Here is a 22,416-nt window from a genome sequence, read left to right on the forward strand (position 1 = left end):
AAGTCTTGCCACAGATTCTCAGTTGGATTTAGGTCTGGACTTTGACTGGGCCATTCTAACACATGAATATGCTTTGATCTAAACCAGGGGTCTCCAAACTATGGCCCTCCAGTTGTTCAGGAACTACAATTCCATCATGCCTAGTCATGTCTGTGAATGTCAGTGTTTTACAATGCCTCATGGGATATGTAGTTCTGCAAGGCAGTATATGTCTGTGCGTTACTGCACGTTTAATGCAGTATATTTCTTTGCATTAGTGCACATCTAACGCAGTATATTTCAGTGCGTTACATGCCCTTTAATGCAGTATATTTCAGTGCGCTAGGTACCGTTTAACCACTTAACCACGCTGGGCATATACACTGGGTCCCCCGCCGTGCAGCGGGCGCGCGTGCCCTCTGGCAGCTCTTAAAGGGAACCGTTGTGTGGGGTTTCGCGCAGTACATAGTATATTTTATTTAATGCAGTATATTTCTGTGCGTTAGTGTACATTTAACGCAGCATATTTGAGTGCGTTAGTCCACATTTAACACAGTATATTTCAGTGTGCTAGTGCACGTTTAACGCAGTATATTTCAGTGTGTTGCTGCACATTTAACGCAGTATATTTCTGTGTGTGGTACACATCTAACGCAGTATATTTCAGTGCGTTACTGCACATTTAACGCAGCATATTTCTGTGCATTACTGCACGTTTAACGCAGTATATTTCTGTCCATCACGTGCCGTTTAATGCAGTATATTTCAGTGCGTTAGGTACCGTTTAACCACTTTAGCCCCAGAAGATTTTACCCCCTTCCTGACCAGAGCACTTTTTTGGCACTGCGTCGTTTTAACTGATGCGCGGTCATGCGACGCTGTACCCAAACAAAATTTTCATCCTTTTTTTCCCACAAATAGAGCTTTCTTTTGGTATTTGATCACCTCTGCGGTTTTTATTTTTTGGCTATAAACAAAAAAGAGCAACAATTTTGAAAAAAAAAACCCCAATTTTTTAAAAAAACAAATGTCTTCAGTTTATCCCGATATGTATTCTTCTACATATTTTTGGTAAAAAAAAATTGCAATAAGCGTATTTTGATTGGTTTGCGCAAAAGTTATAGTGTCTACAAACTATGGGAAAGATTAATGGCATTTTTATGGCATTTTTTTGGCATTTTTATTATTTTTTTTTACTAGTAATGGCGGTGATCTGCGATTTTTATCGGTACTGCGACATTGCAACGGACAGATCAGACACTTTTGACACATTATTGGGACCATTGACACTTATACAGGATCAGTGCTATAAATATGCACTGATTACTGTATAAATTACCGTATAAATGGCACTGGCAGGGAAAGGGTTAACACTAGAGGGCGATTAAGGGGTTAAATGTGTGTTCCCTGGATGTGTACTTACTAGGAACAAACGACATGTCTCCTCTCCCCTGACAGAACATCGATTTGTGTGTTTACACACACAAATCCCTGTGCTGGCTCTTGTGCACGCGATCGCCCCGGGGGCGATCGCTGGCCATGTACACCGGGTCCCCTGCCGTGCAGCGGGCACGCGTGCCCTCTGGCAGCTCTTAAAGGGAACCATTGTACGGGATTTCACGCAGCGGTGTTACCGTACCACAGTATATGTGCGTGAGCCGGTCGGGAACCGGTTAATGCAGTATATTTCAGTGCGTTACGTGGCAGTTAATGCAGTGTATTATTGTGCCTTAGTGCACGTTTAATGCAGTATATTTCTGTGCGTTAGTGTAAATTTAACGCAGCATATTTGAGTGCGTTAGTCCACATTTAACGCAGTATATTTCAGTGCGCTAGTGCACGTTTTTCATAGTATTTTTCTGTGTGTTACTACACGCTTTTCACAGTATATTTCTGTGCATTAGTGCACGTTTTACACAGTATATTTCTGTGTGTTACTGCACATTTAACGCAGTATATTTCTGTGCGTTACTGCATGATTAACGCAGTATATTTCAGTGCGTTACGTGGCAGTTAATGCAGTGTATTATCGTGCCTTAGTGCACGTTTAATGCAGTATATTTCTGTGCGTTAGTGTAAATTTAACGCAGCATATTTGAGTGCGTTAGTCCACATTTAACGCAGTATTTTTCAGTGCGCTAGGGCACGTTTTACACAGTATTTTTCTGTGTGTTACTACACGCTTTTCACAGTATATTTCTGTGCATTAGTGCACGTTTTACACAGTATATTTCAGTGCGCTACTACACGTTTAACGCAGTATATTTCTGTGTGTTACTGCATGAACACAGAATATTTCAATGCGCTATGTGCCGTTTAATGCAGTATATTTCTGTGCGTTACTGCACGTTTAACGCAGTATATTTCAGTGTGTTGCTGCACATTTACCGCAGCATATTTGAGTGCGTTAGTCTACGATTAACACAGTATATTTCAGTGCGCTAGTGCACATTTAATGCAGTATATTTCAGTGCGCTAGTGCAGTTTAACGCAGTATATTTCTGTGTGTTGCTGCACATTTAATACAGTATATTTCTGTGCATGGTACACTTCTAATGCAGTATATTTCTGTGCGTGGTACACATCAAACGCAGTATATTTCTGTGCGTTACTGCACGATAAACGCAGTATATTTCTGTGCATTACTGCACGATTAACGCAGTTTATTTCCGTGCATTACTGCATGATTAACACAGTATATTTCAGTGCATTACTGCATGTTTAACACAGAATATTTCACTGCGTTAGTGCACGTTTACCGTAGTATATTTCTGTGTGGTAGTGTACATTTAATGCAGCATATTTGAGTGCGTTAGTCCACGTTTATTGCAGTATATTTCAGTGCGCTAGTGCGTGTTTAACGCAGTATTTTTCTGTACGTTACTGCACGTTTAACGCAGTATATTTCTGTTCGTTACCGCACATTTAACGCAGTATATTTCTGTGCGTTAGTGCACGTTTAATGCAGTATATTATAGCATATCAGTGGAGTGTGTCTGTGTAGTGAGTACTCAGGTTAAAGTGCACCAAACACCACTTTCCATTGTTTTTTTTTTTTTAACAGTGAACACTTTCCATTGTTTAAAGTGCATCCACGTACACATTTCCACATCTTTATTACATTTTGTTAATAAGGCAAACAAGAAGAGGCAGACGTTTCCATGGCACTGCGAGGGGGCCAGCAGCGTATGTGTCCACAGGCAAAGGTGGACATCGCCAGTCCTCAGGCAGGGCATAGTTTCCTCTGATTAGTGATGTTGGCTGTGCTACCTAGCCACAGCATGCAGATGAGGTGGTGGACTGGCTTACTAAACCATCCTCATCCTCCGTCACCCAAGCAGAGACTAGTGCACAGTCCACTGCAGCTGCCAGAGTAGCTATTTCTGCCTCCTTGTCCATAGCTATTCCTGCCATAGCCCCAGCATCAGGCATGGAGGAGTCAGCTGAATTATTTGAACGTGGCATCAGCCACTTGCTCCTTGACAATGCACAGCCATTACTTGATTCAGATGTTGGTTCTGAGGTTGAGGAATGTAGGAACATGAGCCTACAGAGAGGGTAGAACACTGGTACACAAATTGGCAGTCATGTTCCCCCAGCCGCAGCGTATTGCCAAGTTGTCTACAGTGGTAATGAGGATGGAGGAAATGATGAGGTCACTGACGCAACTTGGGTGCCGGATAGAACAGAGGTGGAAAGTGATAGTGAGGCACAACCCCAATGAGGCAGCCATCATGGAAGAGTAGAGAGCAGCCACTCTAATATATCACATTGTGGAGCTGTTATCTCCTGGCCCACTTCCCACAGCTCAGCTGTCGTTGCCTTTTTTAGCACATGTGCAGCCGATCGCACTGTTGCAATTTGCAAACTTTGTCTCAAGCACATCAAGCGTGGCAAAAACACCAGCCATTTGGGTACCACATGCTTGACAAAGCATTTAACCTCCCACCACTCAGCCGGGTGGCAAGAGCCACACAAAAGGGACACAATTCTGTTTCTCCTCCTTACTCACCTCAGTCTGCCACTGCTATACCTCATGACCTCTCCGCAGCCTCCACTGATAGGGATGATGGTATAGCGCAGGGTGTCCTAGGTCCTTACAGCACATCTGCCAGTAGCACACCACCAGCTTCAGACTATAGCCAGTCACATTTCTCTGCCCCACCTGCTGCGGCCAAAAAAAATACAGTCACTGCCACCCACATGCCCAGCATCTAAATGCAAGCTTTTCAAACCTGCTGGCTCTACAACTTCTGCCTTTCTGTCTGGTTGATTCTGCCCTTTCTGTGAGTTTGCAGAATGTGCTGTGCCACAATAGCAGGTTCCCATTTGCTTTTTCTTTTCGTGTAAGGCCATTCCAGCTCTGTACCATCACATGGAAGGTAATGTTGTGGCATCGTTGGGCAAGGCATTAAGCCGCAAAGTCCACATTACTGCTGACAAGTGGTCCAGCAAGCATGGTCAGGGACAATATATTTTGTTCACAGCGCACTGGGTAACTCTGCTTGCAACTCGAAAGGATGCAGCACAGGGCTCAGTGCTGCAGCTTGTTGTGCCACATCTCTATACAGCTAGTGGTGATTATGCGAAATTTGTCAACTCTACCCAGTGCAATGCTGCAGCGGCTGCACATGCAGCAGAGGGCCATCAACGAGTACCTTTGTGAATATGGCACAATGTCAGGCTCAGGCTGGCTCGGCTTTTTTTCCCCACGCCAATGGCTGTTCATAAAGGATGCATGCCCTGTACTGTCACCATTTCAGGAGGCCACAAGGATGGTCATGCATCAATCCCTGTTGTGTTTCTGCTGGAGAAGACTCTGTGTGGCATTATGAACAGGGCACTCGAGGCAGAGCAGCTGGAGGAAGAGAGGGGTTTACTTTCCTCTCAAGGCCTGCTTTATGCAGACACCATTCTTCCTACACCACAGAACACACAAGAGGTAGGGGAGGACAAGGAGGATTCTGGCAGTTTTGGAGCCATCGAAGCAGAGGAAAACATACGTCAAACATTAAGAGATAGTTTTCCATCCCCAGAACCCTTGGGAGTAGTACGTGGCTGGGGGGAGGCAGTTCCAGATACTGTCAGTGACCTTGAGGAGTCTGCTTCTCATACCTCCACAAACTTGCGGTGCTTTGGCTCCCTCATGCTTCAACGTCTGCTAACGAACCCAAGAGTATGTAGCATAAAGGAGAAGGATCACTATTGGTTGGCAACCCTCCTTGACCACTGTTACAAGGGGAAAGTCTCAGAACTTGTCCCATCCCCACAGAGGGTGCAAAAGATGAAATCTCTTGAGGACACCTTAAAGAGGAGTTTATACAACGCCTTTCCAGACTCTGGTAGGTTACAGTGTCATGGAAAATGTAGTTTTGAGGCTTCTGTTGGTTAAGAGAGGAGCGGTGGAGAAGGCGGCCACCTAAGTGATGCATTTCACAATTTATTTAGTCCTTGCCACCCAGGGCTGTCAGCTTCCACATCGCATCGGCAGCGTCTGCATCATATGGTGGACACATTATCTAGGAGCAAAAACAGAGATGGAGAGTTTTCCAGTTGAGGATCCACTGGGTTACTGGGTCATGAGAATAGACCACTGGTCAGAACTTGCCCAGTATGCAATTGAGCTGCTGGGCTGCACTGCATCCAGCGTGCTTTCCGAACGGGCATTCAGTGTTGCTGGAGGTTTTGTTACTGATAATAGAACACGTCTGACCACAGACTCCGTGAACTGTCTGACATTTATCAAAATGAATTAGTCCTGGATTACGAGCAGCTATTATGCCGATGTCGCTGATTAAGTGTTTTTGGGATGTGGAATTTCTGCAGGACACCCAAAGACCAATTTTTCCGCACCTGATTGACAGGTGCATGTCATTTAAATTTTTGACAGCAAGGCCAAATCTTGCTCTCATCAAGAGTACCTCTATAGGGTTACAGGGTTTCCACACCTGTTACTTCTATCCAAGAAGAGACCAGAATTTATCCAAATAATCTCTAATCTTGTTCCCAGTGCACTACGTTGTGGCCTCATTATACAGACTGGCTCCCCAAGCCGTTGTTTACAAAATAAAGTAAGCTTGCAGGGAAAATGTCTTTTTTTTTTTTTGCTTTATAAATGCAATTATTACTGCAGCAGCTTCTATACATGGTACAGATGTGCCACTTTACAAGTAGACTAAGGGGACCCCCAGGCACTATATTGAAAGAAATTTTTCATTTTTATTGTTCTTTCTCATTTTTTTGCTTTCACTTTAAGCATCAGTAAATCACTGCTCATTTAAAAATTACGTTTTTTACAAACTTTTTTTTTCATTGATACATTTATCAACACCTTCCTAAAACCCTTGCACAGTGCTGTATTTGTTCACGACATCTTGTAGCTGACTGTTATCTGATGAGGCAAATATATTTATTTTTTAAAGAAAAAAGACAGGGAGGTTGATTTAGTAAAGGCAAATATACTGTGCACTACAAGTGCACTTCAATTGCAGTTGCTCCAGAACTGAGGGGAAGGTCCTGAAATGAGGGGAAGCTCTGCTAATTGCTATCATCCAATCATGTGCAAGCAAAAGCGTTGTTTTTTATTGTCCTTGCACGTGATTGAATATTCTTTGCAAAGTAAAGCTTTACCTCATTTACTAAGCTCTGTGCAAGTGCACAGTATATTTGCCTTTAGTAAATCAACCCCAAAGTGTTTTTTCTTGACAATTCATCCTTTCATTTTTCCCTAAAAGTAACTGCTGAAAAGTGGGCTACCTGTGGCTTTTTATTTATTTTGGTGTTGCTTATTGCAACCTCTCAGAAGGCACCCAACAGTCAGTCTAAACTCTGCTGCAACATTCACTCTCCATAATGATAAAGGCAAGCTTAACCGGTTCCCGACCAGCACACACCGATGTACAATCGGCAGAATGGCACGGCTAGGCAAATGGGCGTACCTATACGTCCCTTTAAATTTGCCACCATGCCATTGCGTGCGCGCGCCGGCGGGGACCTCCGTGAGTTGGGTCGCGAGTCCCACGGACTTGATTGCCGCGGGGATACCTGCGATCGCCTCACGGAGAGAAAGAACGGGGAGATGTTAATGTAAACAAGCATCTCCCCGTTCTGCCTAGTGACAGTGTCACTGATCTCTGCTCCCTGTAATCGGGAGCAGAGATCAGTGACGTGTCAAACGTAGCCACGCCCCCCCACAGTTAGAATCACTCCCCAGGACATACTTAACCTTTACACTGCCCCCTAGTGGTTAACCCCTTCACTACCAGTGTCATTTACACAGGAATCAGTGCATTTGTATAGCACTGATTGCTGTATAAATGACAATGATCCCAAAAATGTGTCAAAAATGTCCGATGTGTCCGCCATAATGTCGCAGTCACAATAAAAATCGCTGATCGCCGCCATTACTAGTAAAAAAAAAAAAAAAAATATTAATAAAAATGCCATAAAACTATCCCCTATTTTGTAAACGCTATAACTTTTGCGCAAACCAATCAATAAACGCTTATTGCAATTTTTTTTAAATTTTTTTACCAAAAATATGTAGAAGAATACGTATCAGCCTAAACTGAGGAAAATTGTTTTTTATATATTTTTGGGGGATATTTATTATAGCAAAATGTAAAAAATAATGGGTTTTTTTTTTTCAAAATTGTCGCTCTTTTTTTGTTTATAGCGCAAAAAATAAAAACCGCAGGGGTGATCAAATACCACCAAAAAAAAGCTCTATTTGTGGGAAAAAAAGGACGTCTATTTTGTTATATGTAATGTATCATTGATGTTCTTTTGTTTTATATGCTCTGTAATATTTCCCTTTAGTGTTTTTATGTTAGCGTTCCTATTTTATTGAGAAATAAATATGACCCTTGTTTATATAAGCAATGTGTTTATTTTTAATAGCTAACCTTATTATTGTAATATCGCCAGTAACTATACCAGAGCTTTGCCACACTAGCTAACTATAGGAATAAACAAGTTAATACATATATGGAATAAATAGAGGGAATCCATAACCATCTAAAATATTTATTTTGCCATGCGTGAAGCGCGCTGTGCTTTCTGATTGGCCCGGCAGCAGGGGAAGGAGGATGGGGCCGAACTTCTGGGAGATTGGGCTGCTGCCCGTCTCCCGGAAGTGAGGAAGGGGACCTCTCAAAAACCCCCCCTCCCCCCTGAAAGGTGCCAAAGGTGACACCGGAGGGGGGGGGGCATATAAGCGAAAGTTCCACTTTTGGGTGGCACTCCGCTTTAAGTTTAAATTTAAATACACTAATAAAATGAAGCTGTACTACAGCTCACACTGAAGTTACACAAGCAGTTACAGCAACAGGTTTTTTTTTTTTTTTTTCGGGATAAAGGTTTTACATTAATAAACAAAAGCTGATCATTGTAAGCACCCCTGTCAGTGGTAAATGGTTTGTCTTAACACCCTTAAAGTATTACCAAACCCAGGACCCTGCATTCACTATATCTGGTTTCCCACAGTAAGCAGAATGTGGAAATGCAATTATTTTAGTCAATATAAACTGCTAAATCTATCTTTCAGTATCCGGCCGAGCACTGGTTAAAGCTTGTAGGAAGAGTTTTTATTTTCCTCTGACTGTCCTATGAGGCTGCATGACCCCTGACTTGGAGAGTGCTGATTGGCCCTGTGCCAATCACATGCACCCCCCCCCCAAAAAAAAAACTCTCTAGCAATACACCCCAAACTGAGCATGTGCAGAGTGCCCCCAATGCTCTGTACTATCAGTAATAATAAGTATAATAATAATAATAATAAGTATAAGACAGGATCAAACAGCATTTTTACACAATGTGCAGGAATAACCCCTTAGGATCCACATTATAACAAGCATGCTTTACTGCATATACATACTGATTTTACGGTTTTGGGTTTAGCAACACCTTAACACTTTAAAGCGGAGGTCCGCCCAAAAAAAGAAAATTAAAAACCAGCAGCTACACATACTGCAGCTGCTGGCTTTTAATAATAGGACACTTACCTGTCCTGGAGTCCAGCGATGTCGGCACCACAGCTGATGTTTCCCTCAGCTGTCGAGTGCTGCCGCCGCCATTGCGTGTAAGGGTACCCGGCAGTGTAGCCTTTCAGCTTCACGCCGGGAACCCTATTGCGCATGATGCACGAGGCCCCGCTTCTCTCTCCTGCTGGCCCGGCGACAGGGGGAGGAGGAGGAAGGAGCCCCAGCCGTGACGTCAATACCTGCGGCTGAGGCTCCCGGAAGTGGGAAAGGTATCCTGTCCCCCCTCCCCCCAAAAGGTGCCAATTGTGGCAGCGGAGGGGGAGAGGAATCAGTTGAGTGTAAGTTCCACTTTTGGGTGGAACTCCGCTTTAACTGATACATTTATAGCAGCTAGCTTGTTCTTTTGAAAAACAACAGACTTACTAGACAGCCAGGGGGAGGGAAAGAAAGAAAGAAAGAAAGAAAGAAAGAAAGAAAGAAAGAAAGAAAGAAAGAAAGAAAGAAAGAAAGAAAGAAAGAAAGAAAGAAAGAAAGAAAGAAAGAAACTACTAATGCAGCCATCACATCTAAGAATTGGTAGTCTGCAAAATAATAAATGTTTTCTTTTTGGTTTAATACTGCTTTAACTTATACTATGACAGGGAATCTTTTTTCTTTGCTTTATTGACAGTGAGGGCCACTGATGCTTTGGATACAACAATAACTAATACGGAAAACCAAAACACAAGTATGACAACATTTTCTACAAGCACAGATTCCACAACTGTGTACACAGAAACCCCCAAACAGAAGACTCCATCACCTCTATCTACAACAACTGTGTACACAGAAACCCCCAAACAGAAGACTCCATCACCTCTATCTACATCAACTGTGTACACAGAAACCCCCAAACAGAAGACTCCATCACCTCTATCTACAACAACTGTGTACACAGAAACCCCCAAACAGAAGACTCCATCACCTCTATCTACAACAACTGTGTACACAGAAACCCCCAAACAGAAGACTCCATCACCTCTATCTACAACAACTGTGTACACAGAAACCCCCAAACAGAAGATTCCATCACCTCTATCTACAACAACTGTGTACACAGAAACCCCCAAACAGAAGACTCCATCACCTCTATCTACAACAACTGTGTACACAGAAACCCCCAAACAGAAGACTCCATCACCTCTATCTACAACAACTGTGTACACAGAAACCCCCAAACAGAAGACTCCATCACCTCTATCTACAATGTTTAGCAGTCTCATCCCACGCAAAGAGCTCTATACTCCAAACACAGGTAAGCATGGAGAGAAAATGTTGCCGTTACCTTGCACCAATATGTATTTCATGTGATGGAGTGAAACAATGTTAATATAATTCTTTATTGATACTGCGGACCACAGATCCTTTGGCTGTAACAGTGACAAATACTGAAAACCAAACCACAGTTATGACCACAAGAATACCAACAACACAGAGGACACTATCATCCCCAATTTCATCTACTGGGTTTAGCAGCCCCACCACTCATAAAGTGCTCCCTCATCCAAACAGAGGTAAGCAAGTAAAGAAAATGTTTTCAGAGCTAAAGAGGAACTGATATTTGGAAGCGATGCCCAAAAAAAGCAAGCAGAGGGCCTGTGGTTTACCTGCAGCCAATAATACTAACTTACTATGCCTTGTTCTTCACTGTGCCCCTCTTTGGAGGCAGCCATCTTGGTAGATGTAGGGCTTTACTTCCTCTTGTCAGAGTCTCCAGCAAAGAGAACAATAAGCAGAACAGTAGTGACAACACCAAATCTCACTCAGAATCTTTGATACTAGCTGTGCTAAGATCTCACATGGCACATACTGTAATGTTATAAGGCTGCAGGCACAAGAGTGGCTAGGCACACTCACACACCAGGAAGTGCACTTCTGCTTTTCGAATAGTTCTACATTTACCCAATAACATACCGAATCTTAACTTTTTAAGTTCAGGTCCATTTTTAAGAAAACTTTACATAGGATGCAGGCTGCCACTGCTGATCTCTCCTGAAAATGCAAGCTGTCTGGCTGTCATGCACTATCAAAAGGATAATATTCTCTTCTTACACAACATCATGTGACATGATGTATTATGTAAAGCCTCTTATCTGATTATTCCAGTGCACTAAAGAGTATTTATTATTAAGTAAGCAGCCCTCTATTTTATCTGTGAAACAGCAGCATTGTAGCCAGTGCTGGGACAAGGCCCTCTGGCACCCAAGGCACAGATACCAAAGATACCCCTTATTCTCTTTAATTTGGTAATACAAAAATGAACAAAAGTGGTAAAAAAAATAAAGTAAAACCTAGTTGAAGGGCATGAAGGCGTTGATAAAAATTAGTCACCTTAAATTTTAGCTACAAATTTTATTAGGGTTAAGTACAAATGTTATTCAATGATTTGTCCCTCTAAAAAAAAAAGCACTTGAATCATGTTTCTGGCACAAAACATTTTTTTAACCACCTCAGCTCCGGAAAGGTTTTACCCCCTTCATGACCAGGCCATTTTTTGCTATGCAGCACTGCGCTACTTTAACTGGCAATTGCACAGCCATGCAACGCTGTACCCAAACAACATTTTTATAATTTTTTTTCACACACAAAAAAATATTTTGGTGGTATTTGATTACCACTGTTTTTTTTTTTTTATATAAACAAAAAAAAAGACCGAAAATTTTGAAAACAAAAACAACATGTTTAACTTTCTGCTATAAAACATATCCAATTAAAAAAAAAATAAATAAATAAAAATCTAAGTTCTTTATAAATTTGGGGCAAAATGTATTCTGCTACATGTCATGGTAAAAAAAAAAAAATCACAATAAGTGTATATTGATTGGTTTACATGAAAGTTATAGTGTCTACAAACTATGATAGATAGATATATACTGGAATGTTTATTTTATACTACTAATGGCTGTGATCAGCGCCTTGAAATGAGACAGCGATAATGCAGCGGGCAATCTAACACTAATTGGGGGGAGGACTGGCTAACTCTCATTGTCATCACCAGTGACACCAATACAGTGATCAGTGATATTATACACTGTCACTGTACTAATGACACTGGCTGGGAAGGCATATTAACATCTAGGACAGGGGTAGGCAACCTCGGCACTCCAGCTGTTTTGAAACTACAAATCCCATCATGCCTCTGCTTCTAGGAGTCATACCTGTGATTGTCAGGGTCTTGCAATGTCTCATGGGACTTGTAGTTTCACTACAGTTGGAGGGCCGAGGTTGCCTACCCCTGATCTAGGGTGATCAAGGGGTTAAATGTGTGATGTGTGCTGCTTTTTACTAAAGATCTTTTTGTTTCTTATCCCTGTTGTAATGTTTTTAGAAAGCTTGTGTTTTTATTTACACAAAGCAGTTTTCATGAATGAAAGCAAAAGTATCTTTCATTCCAAACTGAATGCACAGAAGGACCTAAGCCGTCAAACTGACAGCTCAGTCCTGCAAATTACGCAGGTAAAACGCTCATCATCAGAGGTTCGTAAATGCGGTCACGCTGAAAGTGACTTTTTTTATTTTATTTTATAAAACCACTATACATGCCATTTCACCTGTTACATATAGTTACATAGTAGGTGAGATTGAAAAAAGACACAAGTCCATCAAGTCCAACCTATGTGTGTGATTATCTGTCAGTATTACATTGTATATCCCTGTATGTTGTGGTCATTCAGGTGCTTATCTAATAGTTTGTTGAAACCATCGATGCTCCCCACTGAGACCACAGCCTGTGGAAGGAAATTCCACATCCTTGCCGCTCTTACAGTAAAGAACCCTCTGCGTAGTTTAAGGTTAAACCTCTTTTCTTCTAATTTTAATGAGTGGCCAAGAGTCTTGTTAAACTCTCTTCTGCGAAAAAGTTTTATTCCTATTGTGGGGTCATCAGTACGGTATTTTGTATATTGAAATCATATCCCCTCTCAAGCGTCTCTTCTCCAGAGAGAATAAGTTCAGTGCTCGCAACCTTTCCTCATAACTAATATCGTCCAGACCCTTTATTAGCTTTGTTGCCCTTCTTTGTACTCGCTCCAATTCCAGTACATCCTTCCTGAGGACTGGTGCCCAGAACTGGACAGCATACTCTAGGTGCGGCAGGACCAGAGTCTTGTAGAGCGGGAGAATTATCGTTTTATCTCTGGAGTTGATCCCCTTTTTAATGCATGCCAATATTCTGTTTGCTTTGTTAGCAGCAACTTAGCACTGCATGCCATTCCTGAGCCTATCATCTACTAGGACCCCAGGTCCTTTTCCATCCTAGATTCCCCCAGAGGTTCTCACCCCAGTGTATAGATTGCATTCATATTTTTGCCACCCATTTCTATATTGAACCTCATTTGCCATGTAGTCGCCCACCCCATTAATTTGTTCAGATCTTTTTGCAAGGTTTCCACATCCTGCGGAGAAGTTATTGCCCTGCTTAGCTTAGCAAATACAGAGATTGAACTGTTTACCCCATCCTCCAGGTCATTTATGAACAAATTAAACAGGATTGGTCCCAGCACAGAACCCTGGGGGACCCGGCTACCCACCCCTGACCATTCCGAGTACTCCCCATTTATCACAACCCTCTGAACTCACCCTTGTAGCCAGTTTTCAATCCATGTAGTCACCCTTTGGTCCATGCCAACGGACCTTATTTTGTACAGTAAACGTTTATGGGGAACTGTGTCAAATGCTTTTGCAAAATCCAGATACACCACGTCTACGGGCCTTCCTTTATCTAGCTGGCAACTCACCTCCTCATAGAAGGTTAATAGATTGGTTTTGCAAGAACGATTCTTCATGAATCCATGCTAATTACTGCAAATGATACTGTTCTCATTACTAAAATCTTGTATATAGTCCCTTATCATACCCTACAAGAGTTTACATACTATTGATGTTAAGCTAACTGGTCTGTAATTCCCAGGGATGTATTTGGGCCCTTTTTAAATATTGGTGCTACATTGGCTTTTCTCCAATCAGCTGGTACATTCCAATCAGTAGACTGTCTGTAAAAATTAGGAACAACGTTCTGGCAATTACTTGACTGAGTTCCCTAAGTACCCTCGAGTGCAAGCCATCTGGTCCCGGTGATTTAATAATGTTAAGTTTCTCAAGTCAAATTTTAATTCTGTCCTCTGTTAACCATGGAGGTGCTTCCTGTGATGTGTCATGAGGATAAACACTGCAGTTTTGGTTACTGAAGCCCCCGATTCCCTCATGAAGACTGAGGAGAAGAATAAAATTCAATACCTTCGCCATCTCCCCATCCTTTGTAACCAGATGTCCTTCCTCATTCTCATTCATTCTGTTGAGCATTCCCTGCAGTCATTTTAGTTTCTGATACAGAATTTACACTCTTTTTATAATAATGATAATAATTATATAATTATATTTCAGATGACATGAGCATTATCTGGATGGCTGTTCCTGCAGCAGGTCTAGCTGGAAGCATTCTACTTTTTCTGCAAATCTGGAGACAACTGAATAAAAAAGGATTCTTTCAGCCCAATCAGATACACTGGTCAGATTGTAAACATGGTGCAAAAGATCTTGCATACAGCTTAGAGACTGGATCATCTCATTACAGATCAGTCAAATGAAGAAGACTTGACTGCATTGTGGGATGAACATTTGCACTATAATACAACCAAAGATGGAAAGCTACTGTGAAGAGACTAATTGTGTTGGTACAAATCTCTAGTAATATTTTTTTATTTTTTATAAAAAAATAAAAATGTCTTTGTTTAAATGTATAATGGATTAAAAGCTTTCTTTGATGTTAATGATGATATATTGGAGCAACAATTGATGTGTCACAATGTATAGCAACAGCAATTGAGGTAGGAGGACACAAACAGTGACACATTTATATAATCTGATTAATAAATCATCTGACTCAGAATTCTGAGATGTACCGTTGGCTATTTGCTATTACTCAGAGTAAACATAGCTGTTTGATAGAAGCTTTTTCTATTTCTAGAAGTTGATGAGCACACGAGTTTTGCATTTTCATATTGGGTGTCCCATTGGGCAGATTTCCCTTCAATTCCCATTTTGGACACACAACACAAAGTGAGGAGAAATCTCTAGACACAGTGAGGGGAATGCTCCACTTAGAAGAGATGTTCCTATTGGAAGGGTTCCCCTCACCTGTTCTGGTGACAGTTCAAAAACGTTGGACTTTTCATCACTTTCTGTCTCAGTGACAATGGTTTCTAGGACAAATATAGAGGAGTGAATTTACCTAGTGGGGACACAGATAGCAATAAAAACCTGTCTGAGGTTTTAACTATAAATCAAGTTTCTAATGCAGAAAAAATCACCAGGTATCTAAAATGCAAGCACAGGCATGCCGAACTGTAGAAAACAACCATATGTAGTACAGTACCATTAGTGTTTGTATGGGCAAAATGGAAAGAAAATGTGAAATACATTTCTTTCCCAGCAAAACAATGCTGCTGCCTTGAGTTGTAGGCCTCATGTACACTGCTGCTGGTAAACGGATGTTTAGGAGCAGTTGGCCATTTTTTTCAGCTGCCTTTGAACTCTCCTCTATGCTATCTTATCAGTACATGTACACAGGGTAGTTTATAGTCGTTTCTAGGCAGTTGAGTTTAGAAGCATTTTTTGGAACGCAAAAAAAATGCGTTCAGGACTGATGTTCGGAGGAATTTGAAATGCCAAATGCCTGTAACAGCTTGTAAATGCTGCTAAACGCGGTAACTCGCGTTCAGCAGCATTTCCTTTAGACGTTTTTCACTTTAACCACTTGCCGACCAGCCGCCGCTTTTGTTCTGCGGCAGAATGGCATGGCTGGGTGAACCAACGTTATGTTACGTCTCGTCGCCCTGTGGCCACCAGGGGCGCACGCCCGCTGCTCACCCCCGGAGTTGATGCGAGTGCCTGGCGGTCACGATCACCGTCGGGCTCCCGCGATCGCTGCTGACACACCGAGAACCGGGATCTGTGTGTGTGTGTAAACGCACAATTCCCAGTTCTCTGAGGGGAGAAGAGACAGATCGTCTGTTCATACAGAGTATGAACAGCGATCTGTCATTTCCCCTACACAGTCCCCTCCACCCTTCAGTTAGAGCACACACTAGGGAACACAATTAACCCCATGATCACCCCCTAGTGTTAACCCCTTCCCTGCCAGTGACATTTTTACAGTAATCAATGCATTTTTATAGCACTGATCGCTGTATAAATGCCAGTGTGGTCCCAAAAATGTGACAAAATTGTCTGATGTGGCCGCCATAATGTCACAGTCCCGATAAAAATCACAGATCGCCGCCATTACTAGTAAAAAAAAAAAAATAATAATAAAAATGCCATAAAACTAACCCCCTATTTTGTAGACACTATAACTTTTGCGCAAACCAATCAATATAAGTTTATTGCGATTTTTTTTTTTACCTAAAATACGTAGAAGAATACATATCGGCCTAGAATTAGGAAAAAAATTGTTTTTTTTAATATATTTTTGGGGGATATTGGGGGATATAAAAATTGCGGGTTTTTTCAAAATTGTCCCTCTTTTTTTGTTTATAGCGCAAAATATAAAAACCACAGAGGTGATCAAATACCACCAAAAGAAAGCTCTATTTGTGGGGAAAAAAAGGACGTCAATTTTGTTTGGGTGCAACGTCGCACGACTGTGCAATTGTCAGTTAAAGCGACGCAGTGCCGAATCACAAAAAGTGCTCTGCTAAGGAACGGGGTAAAGTCTTCCTGGGAGCAGAAGCAGTTAACAAAAAAAAAATATTTTAATTTTTTTTAAAACGCTCCTAAATGCAAACATGGCAAAACGGCATGTAAATATGGCTAAATTGACATTTTTAAATGATGGATTCTAGCTGTCAAGTTAAATCGTTCAGGAGAGGATAAACAAGGTCCCATGTACATGAAGCCTTAAGGGCCTGCATATACACTCTGTGTAGGTACAGAGCTTTTGGGATATGTTGCTCTGGGGCATGACTATGACACTAGAAAATGAGCTCCCAGCAGCAGCCCCTTCAAGAGCTTTACAAGCCTGGTGAGGATGTCACAAGGAATAAACTGTATTTCTCACCTTAAACAAGTTCAAAGAAAAAAATGATTGGGGAGGGAGGTTTGGGGCTGACTTTTAGTCATGCCTGGAAATATGCTGGAAATACAAGAAACCTAATCTACCTCCTAAGCTTTAGTACTGGTCCTTTAAAGGAAACCTGTCACAAAAGATATATGGAAATTGCCATTACTTTCCACCTATTGGAAATTCAGATCACTTCGTTGCCGTAGTAATTTTCAAGTATCTGTATTTCTGTGTCTCTGATCTAGGGTCAAGAGGATCAGTATTATATTTGTGCTTAATGCCTATAATTATACTATTCTGTATATGAAAGGGGTTGTAAAGCTTAATTTGTTTTTAATATAATAAATCTTCTACTTGCCTGCTCTGTGCAATGGTTTTGCACCGAACCCCCGAATCTCCTCATCTGGAGTACCCTGCCAGCGCTCTCACCACCTAATCTTCTCTGTGTGCCACCATAGGAAGCTGCTTCCTATGGTTTGACATGTGTAAGCTTGATCCCAATCAGGCTGTGTGCGTCTATAGACACACACAGTGCGGCTCAAACCCGCCCCTCTCTCCCTCCTCACAGGATTTGACTGAGAGCAGCAGGCCAGTGGCCCCCGCTGCTGCCAAGTCTCCTGTGAGAAGAGAGACAGGGGAGAAAAGATGCTGCGGGCACAGCACTGGATGGAGATCTGGCTCAGGTAAATGTTTTTTTTTGGGGGGGGGGACTTGGGAGGAGCTTCTATTGAAAGGTTATGTACCTTAGTGCAGAAAATGCATTAAAGTGGATGTAAACCCGATTCATGAAATTTGACCACATATATGTGTAGTGTTTACTTATCTCTCTCCAAAGCCCTAAGTCCAATGTCTTTTTGCTGCTCAGTTCTTCTGTTATCAGAGGAACTGACGAGTTCTCTGAGACAGGTCAGGGTGGATGCTATAAATAGATTAGCAGAGAGCTTGTCTTGTCACAGCTCTGCAAGTATCTTTGTTCCTCTGCCTATGTGGAGGGAGGGTGTGTGCCTTTCCTCCAATCAGCTGTCACACAGTGTATGCCAAGAATCCTACTGCTGAATGAGGAAGTAAATATTCTAACACAATGTTAAAATTCTACAGAGTCTAGAAAACTGAAAACAGCAGATACACTTGAAAAACTTATGTAGGGAGATTTTTTTCATCCCTGTGTATCATCTGAGGCTGTTCACTTCACTGGGTATATGTGAGGGTTTACATCCACTTTAAAGTAAAAAATAAATAAATAGAACGTTTTCCTTTATAACCACTTGAATTCATTTTTTTTTCTATTTGACATGCAAGTTATTTATAACTTTTTCACACATACATGCAGACCAAGTTGTCCAGGAAAAAAAGACAGTTATAGTGTATGCTTTAAAACATAGGAGACACACAGAAAACAGTAGGTGCGTGAAGCTAAGGCATAAGAGGGCAGTGGTACAGTGATCACTGGCTACTGAAAAGGCACAGACACACAGAGCTGAAGGCAGGTATAGGGGACACAGGTAAGATTTTTGGGGCCAAGCCTTGCATTGCTTCTTCATTTAAAGTGGAGTTCCACCCACTTTTACAACTCTTCAGCATCCCTCACTAAACTGTGCACTGTAAACGAATTGGACATTTTTCAATTTTTTTTCACAGCACCTACTGTATATCTGCTGTATTCATTTTTCACTTCCTCCTCCCTGGCCGCGGCCCATCGCATCATTTCCTGTTTGCAATGCCTTCTGGGAACTTCCTCTGACACTGCCGTTGCTATGGAAACCTGACCTGAAACCTCTTACACTGCTTGTGCTGCATTGAGCATGTGCGAGATCTGCAAGGATGAGATCCAGGAAGAAATACAGTCTGGCTTCAGATGCCCACCCTTAAGATGGCCACGGCCTGCTGTAAGTTTATAAAATAACAAACTACTGCTATAAACTAACAAAACAGACCTTAGTTTACAGACTAACTTTACTAGAATACATTAAGCTTGTGTATTATAGGGGTATTTTTATTTAAAAAGTATAATTTCGGCCGGAACACCACTTTAAGCTGGCACCTGGCACTCTTAAGGTCGTATATAATACAGGGAACACTTCATGGAGAGAACCTTGGAAAGAATGGTTTTGGTGGCAAGCCAAACTTTATCCCTGGGTTGGGGAAGCAGTGCTTTTTAATGGTGTCAATATGCAAATTTCTTGTGCCTGAGAGCAAAGTGCTGAAACTGGTTTAGAATATGGGACCAAATTGATTTAAGTGCTGGAATATTGGGTGTGGACATCCATGCTTCCCATAGACAATGGAGAATGTGGACTTCTTGTTGCTGGCACTAAGATGGATATGAGCAAATTCTGCCCAAGGCAGACATTAGTTAAAGAAGGTTTTTCAAGGTTTGATTGACCCCCTCATTTGGAAGCAGAGGTGGCTTGACTGGAGGTGGCATATGTTGAGGCTCCAGACCAGGCTTATTATGTGGCTTGACAGCAAGTTTTAATGGAGCTTTCTCTCCTGCTTGTGGAATTAACTAAGAAATTGCTTTTGCACACTGCACAGTGGATCTTTGAGTGCCGAGTAGGCATTTTACTCGGTCGAGTGGAATTATCTTTGGGAGATTCTGCAGCGATTCGGCTTTGGACCTGTTCTACTGCAGTGACTTCAAAACCCAGAATTTGTTCTTTTGGGAGATAGACTGTTGTGTGAGCTCATTTATTTGGTATGGCACCCTTCCCCAATTAGTAAAATTCACCCTACATCCCGCAACACGTTGCGGGGGGCTTGACCCTTCCTATTTTTCAGGTGTATTATTGGGTGGCCATCCTGGTTACTGTTGCATTGGTGGTTTATTGGATCTCCATACAATGCTGCAGTTTGCCTGGAAGATGCATTTCTGGGCTCTCTTTCGGAGCTCTGGAATCTGATATAGAGAGGCCCGAGGGCTTATGCCATGCTCCCTATTCCTACTAAAGCCACCCTACGGGCGTAGGGGGCAGCTGGACATAGATTTCTTCAGGTAAATCACTGGTCACCTGCACAACCCCTGTGGGGGAATCCTTCCTTGCCTCACTTTCGCACTATTCCAGATCCTCAAGTGTGGGCCAGATATTAAATTCAGACTTTGGGAGATATTATGCCATCTGTCTCCTTTTTAACCCCTTTTCCATCTCTCTCATCAATTAAGACTGCCAGGCTGGATGCTTTTTCTGTAGTTTCAACTGAGCCAGGTCCCAGTTTCTTCATGTGCCTGTACTCCCAAGTGGACCCGATTGAGGAATTGCTAGATCACAATGAATTAAGTAAGCCTATTTCTACTCTGTATGCACAGAGTCCCCGAAGGTATGGCGGTTGTGGGATCTATGGATGGCTGACATCTCAGCTCTTGACAGAGTGGACTGGGATTGCCCGGAGGCCTGTCCTAACTTGTTATTTCCTCCAGGGATAAATTCATACCAATGAAATGTATTTATCGGGTCTATTACACACTGGTACGGTTACATAGGATTTACCCTGGGTGCTACTTGCCTGCTTTATCTAGGTACCTATATTCACATGTTCTGGGAATGCCCCAAAGTTTCTCTGTTTTGGTTGGAGGTCTTTGACCTCCTTAATTCTTGCCTTCAGCTAAGCCTTTCAGTGATCCCAGAACTTGCCTTTCTGGGAATTCGTGATGATGACCAAAGACCACATCATTTGAAACGATTAATTTCTTATATATTATAATATGTCAAGAAGGAAACCTCAGTTTCTTCCCCAACTGTGTCTTTTGTGTCTTCCTGGGAGTCCATGATAGATGCTGCTCTACCCCTGTATAAGTTGACCTATCTTAACAGTGGCTGCCCCTGGAAGTATGATAAGGTCAGGCTCCCTTTGTCTTCTTAGTAATAAACTTGGCTTGGGTTATTTCTTATGGATGTTTGGCTGGAGAGATCACCCCCCCCCCCTTTTTTTCTGCCTCTTCTTACTCTACACAACCCCCCCTTACCCCGCCTACTCCCCATCTTCCGGCTGTTCCTTGGGTTTTGAGGAGATCCTCTCAAAATCATCTACATGCATTTTGGGCTGTATGTCTATAGTTGAGGTTCTATTTCCCTCTGCTTGTGGACTCTGTATTGTGTGCAATTATGCTCTAGATTGTACTGTGTTAACTTGTACTTTGCTTTCTTGTTCTTTGTACTTATTCGATATGATGTGCGATTTCAAGTAATGAGATTTTTGCAACCTGCCAATCCATCTTTAATTTGCTCGAACAAGGTTGCAGTGAGAGTCCCATTTTTCAGCTGCTAGTTTGTTACTGAATTGTTGACTGACTGTCCTACTGTAAGCAAAACTTGGTAGAGGCATATAAGGGAAATTGGAGGCACAAGCAGGCTCATCAAGGTTTTATCACAAGAGAGCCATGAAAGCTGAGTATTGTTGGTCACAAGGTCACCTTTTTCCCAGAATGAGGGTGACCAGGCCAAGGCCTCTCCAGAGAGTAGGGAAATTACATATATTACACATTAATTCCAAACTCTTGGGATTGCCTGAGAAGCATGGAGGAGATGGCAGTTGAAGTGTGAAGGCCACAGACGTGACTGATGGCTGAGCTGGAGGAGGCTGCAGTGGGGCCAAAGGTTCAGGGGCTGGAGCAAGGGGGTCCTGTGGTTAAGCCAAACAAGGCAAGGGGGTGTAGAGATGTTGGATCACCAGTACTTTACTGGCTTTCTGGGCATCAAGTATTTGAAAGAGTTGTTTGTTGGGATAAATATGTGGCTGGGATTTGTCAAAAAGATTCATGGTTCAAACAAACTGTCAGAGATGGGTCCATATCCAATAAAGACAGCTAGTCAACGTGACAGTAGGGGCATACCACAGGCTGTGTGAAAACTAGGGTTGCCACCTCATCCCTTTAAACCCGAACACATATGAATTACACAGGTTCTGAGGCTAATTTAATGTAGATAAGGCACCAAGTGAGTTTAATTACCACCTTAATCAGCCACAGAACCTGTGTAATCAATATGTGTTTGGGTTTAAAAGGATGAGGTGGCAACTCTAGTGAAAACAGAGGAGCGCACTTGGAGACACAGGGCACACTGGGATGCACAGGAAGACACGGGCTCACAAAGGCTGCACTAGAGACACATGGGTGGAAAGTGATGCATTTGAACATATGGGGGCATTGGAGACACATGGCGCATTTGGAGAAGAGCATACAGGGGCGCACTGCAGACCCTGGAATGCACTTGGAGACAAGAGGGCTCACTGGGGGTGCACAGAGAACACTTGGTGTTACAGGGGCACACTTAGGCCCCTTTCACACTGGGGCGGTGGGGGCGTCGGCGGTACAACAGCGCTATTTTTAGCGCTGCTGTACCGTCGTTCTTGCAGCGGTATTCG

At 42.4% G+C, this 22,416-nt stretch overlaps 1 protein-coding gene across 4 annotated transcripts in view; it reads left to right on the forward strand.

Annotated features, from left to right (window-relative positions):
• The window catches only part of MADCAM1 (mucosal vascular addressin cell adhesion molecule 1), a 31,272-nt gene extending 16,511 nt beyond the window's left edge, over positions 1-14,761 (forward strand). For 3 of the 4 annotated variants that reach the window (XM_073594029.1, XM_073594031.1, XM_073594032.1), the window contains 3 exons: positions 9,631-10,254; positions 10,361-10,513; positions 14,382-14,761. In XM_073594029.1, the coding sequence (XP_073450130.1) occupies positions 9,631-10,254; positions 10,361-10,513; positions 14,382-14,584 (980 nt within the window). In that variant the 3' untranslated portion in view covers positions 14,585-14,761. The remainder of the gene's footprint in view (positions 1-9,630; positions 10,255-10,360; positions 10,514-14,381) is intronic. The other variant, XM_073594030.1, reaches the window with a different exon arrangement.
• The last annotated feature ends 7,655 nt before the right edge of the window (positions 14,762-22,416 follow it).

The sequence above is a fragment of the Aquarana catesbeiana genome, linkage group LG01 (assembly GCF_042186555.1).
Source record: "Aquarana catesbeiana isolate 2022-GZ linkage group LG01, ASM4218655v1, whole genome shotgun sequence".
NCBI classification, from domain to species: Eukaryota; Metazoa; Chordata; class Amphibia; order Anura; family Ranidae; genus Aquarana; species Aquarana catesbeiana.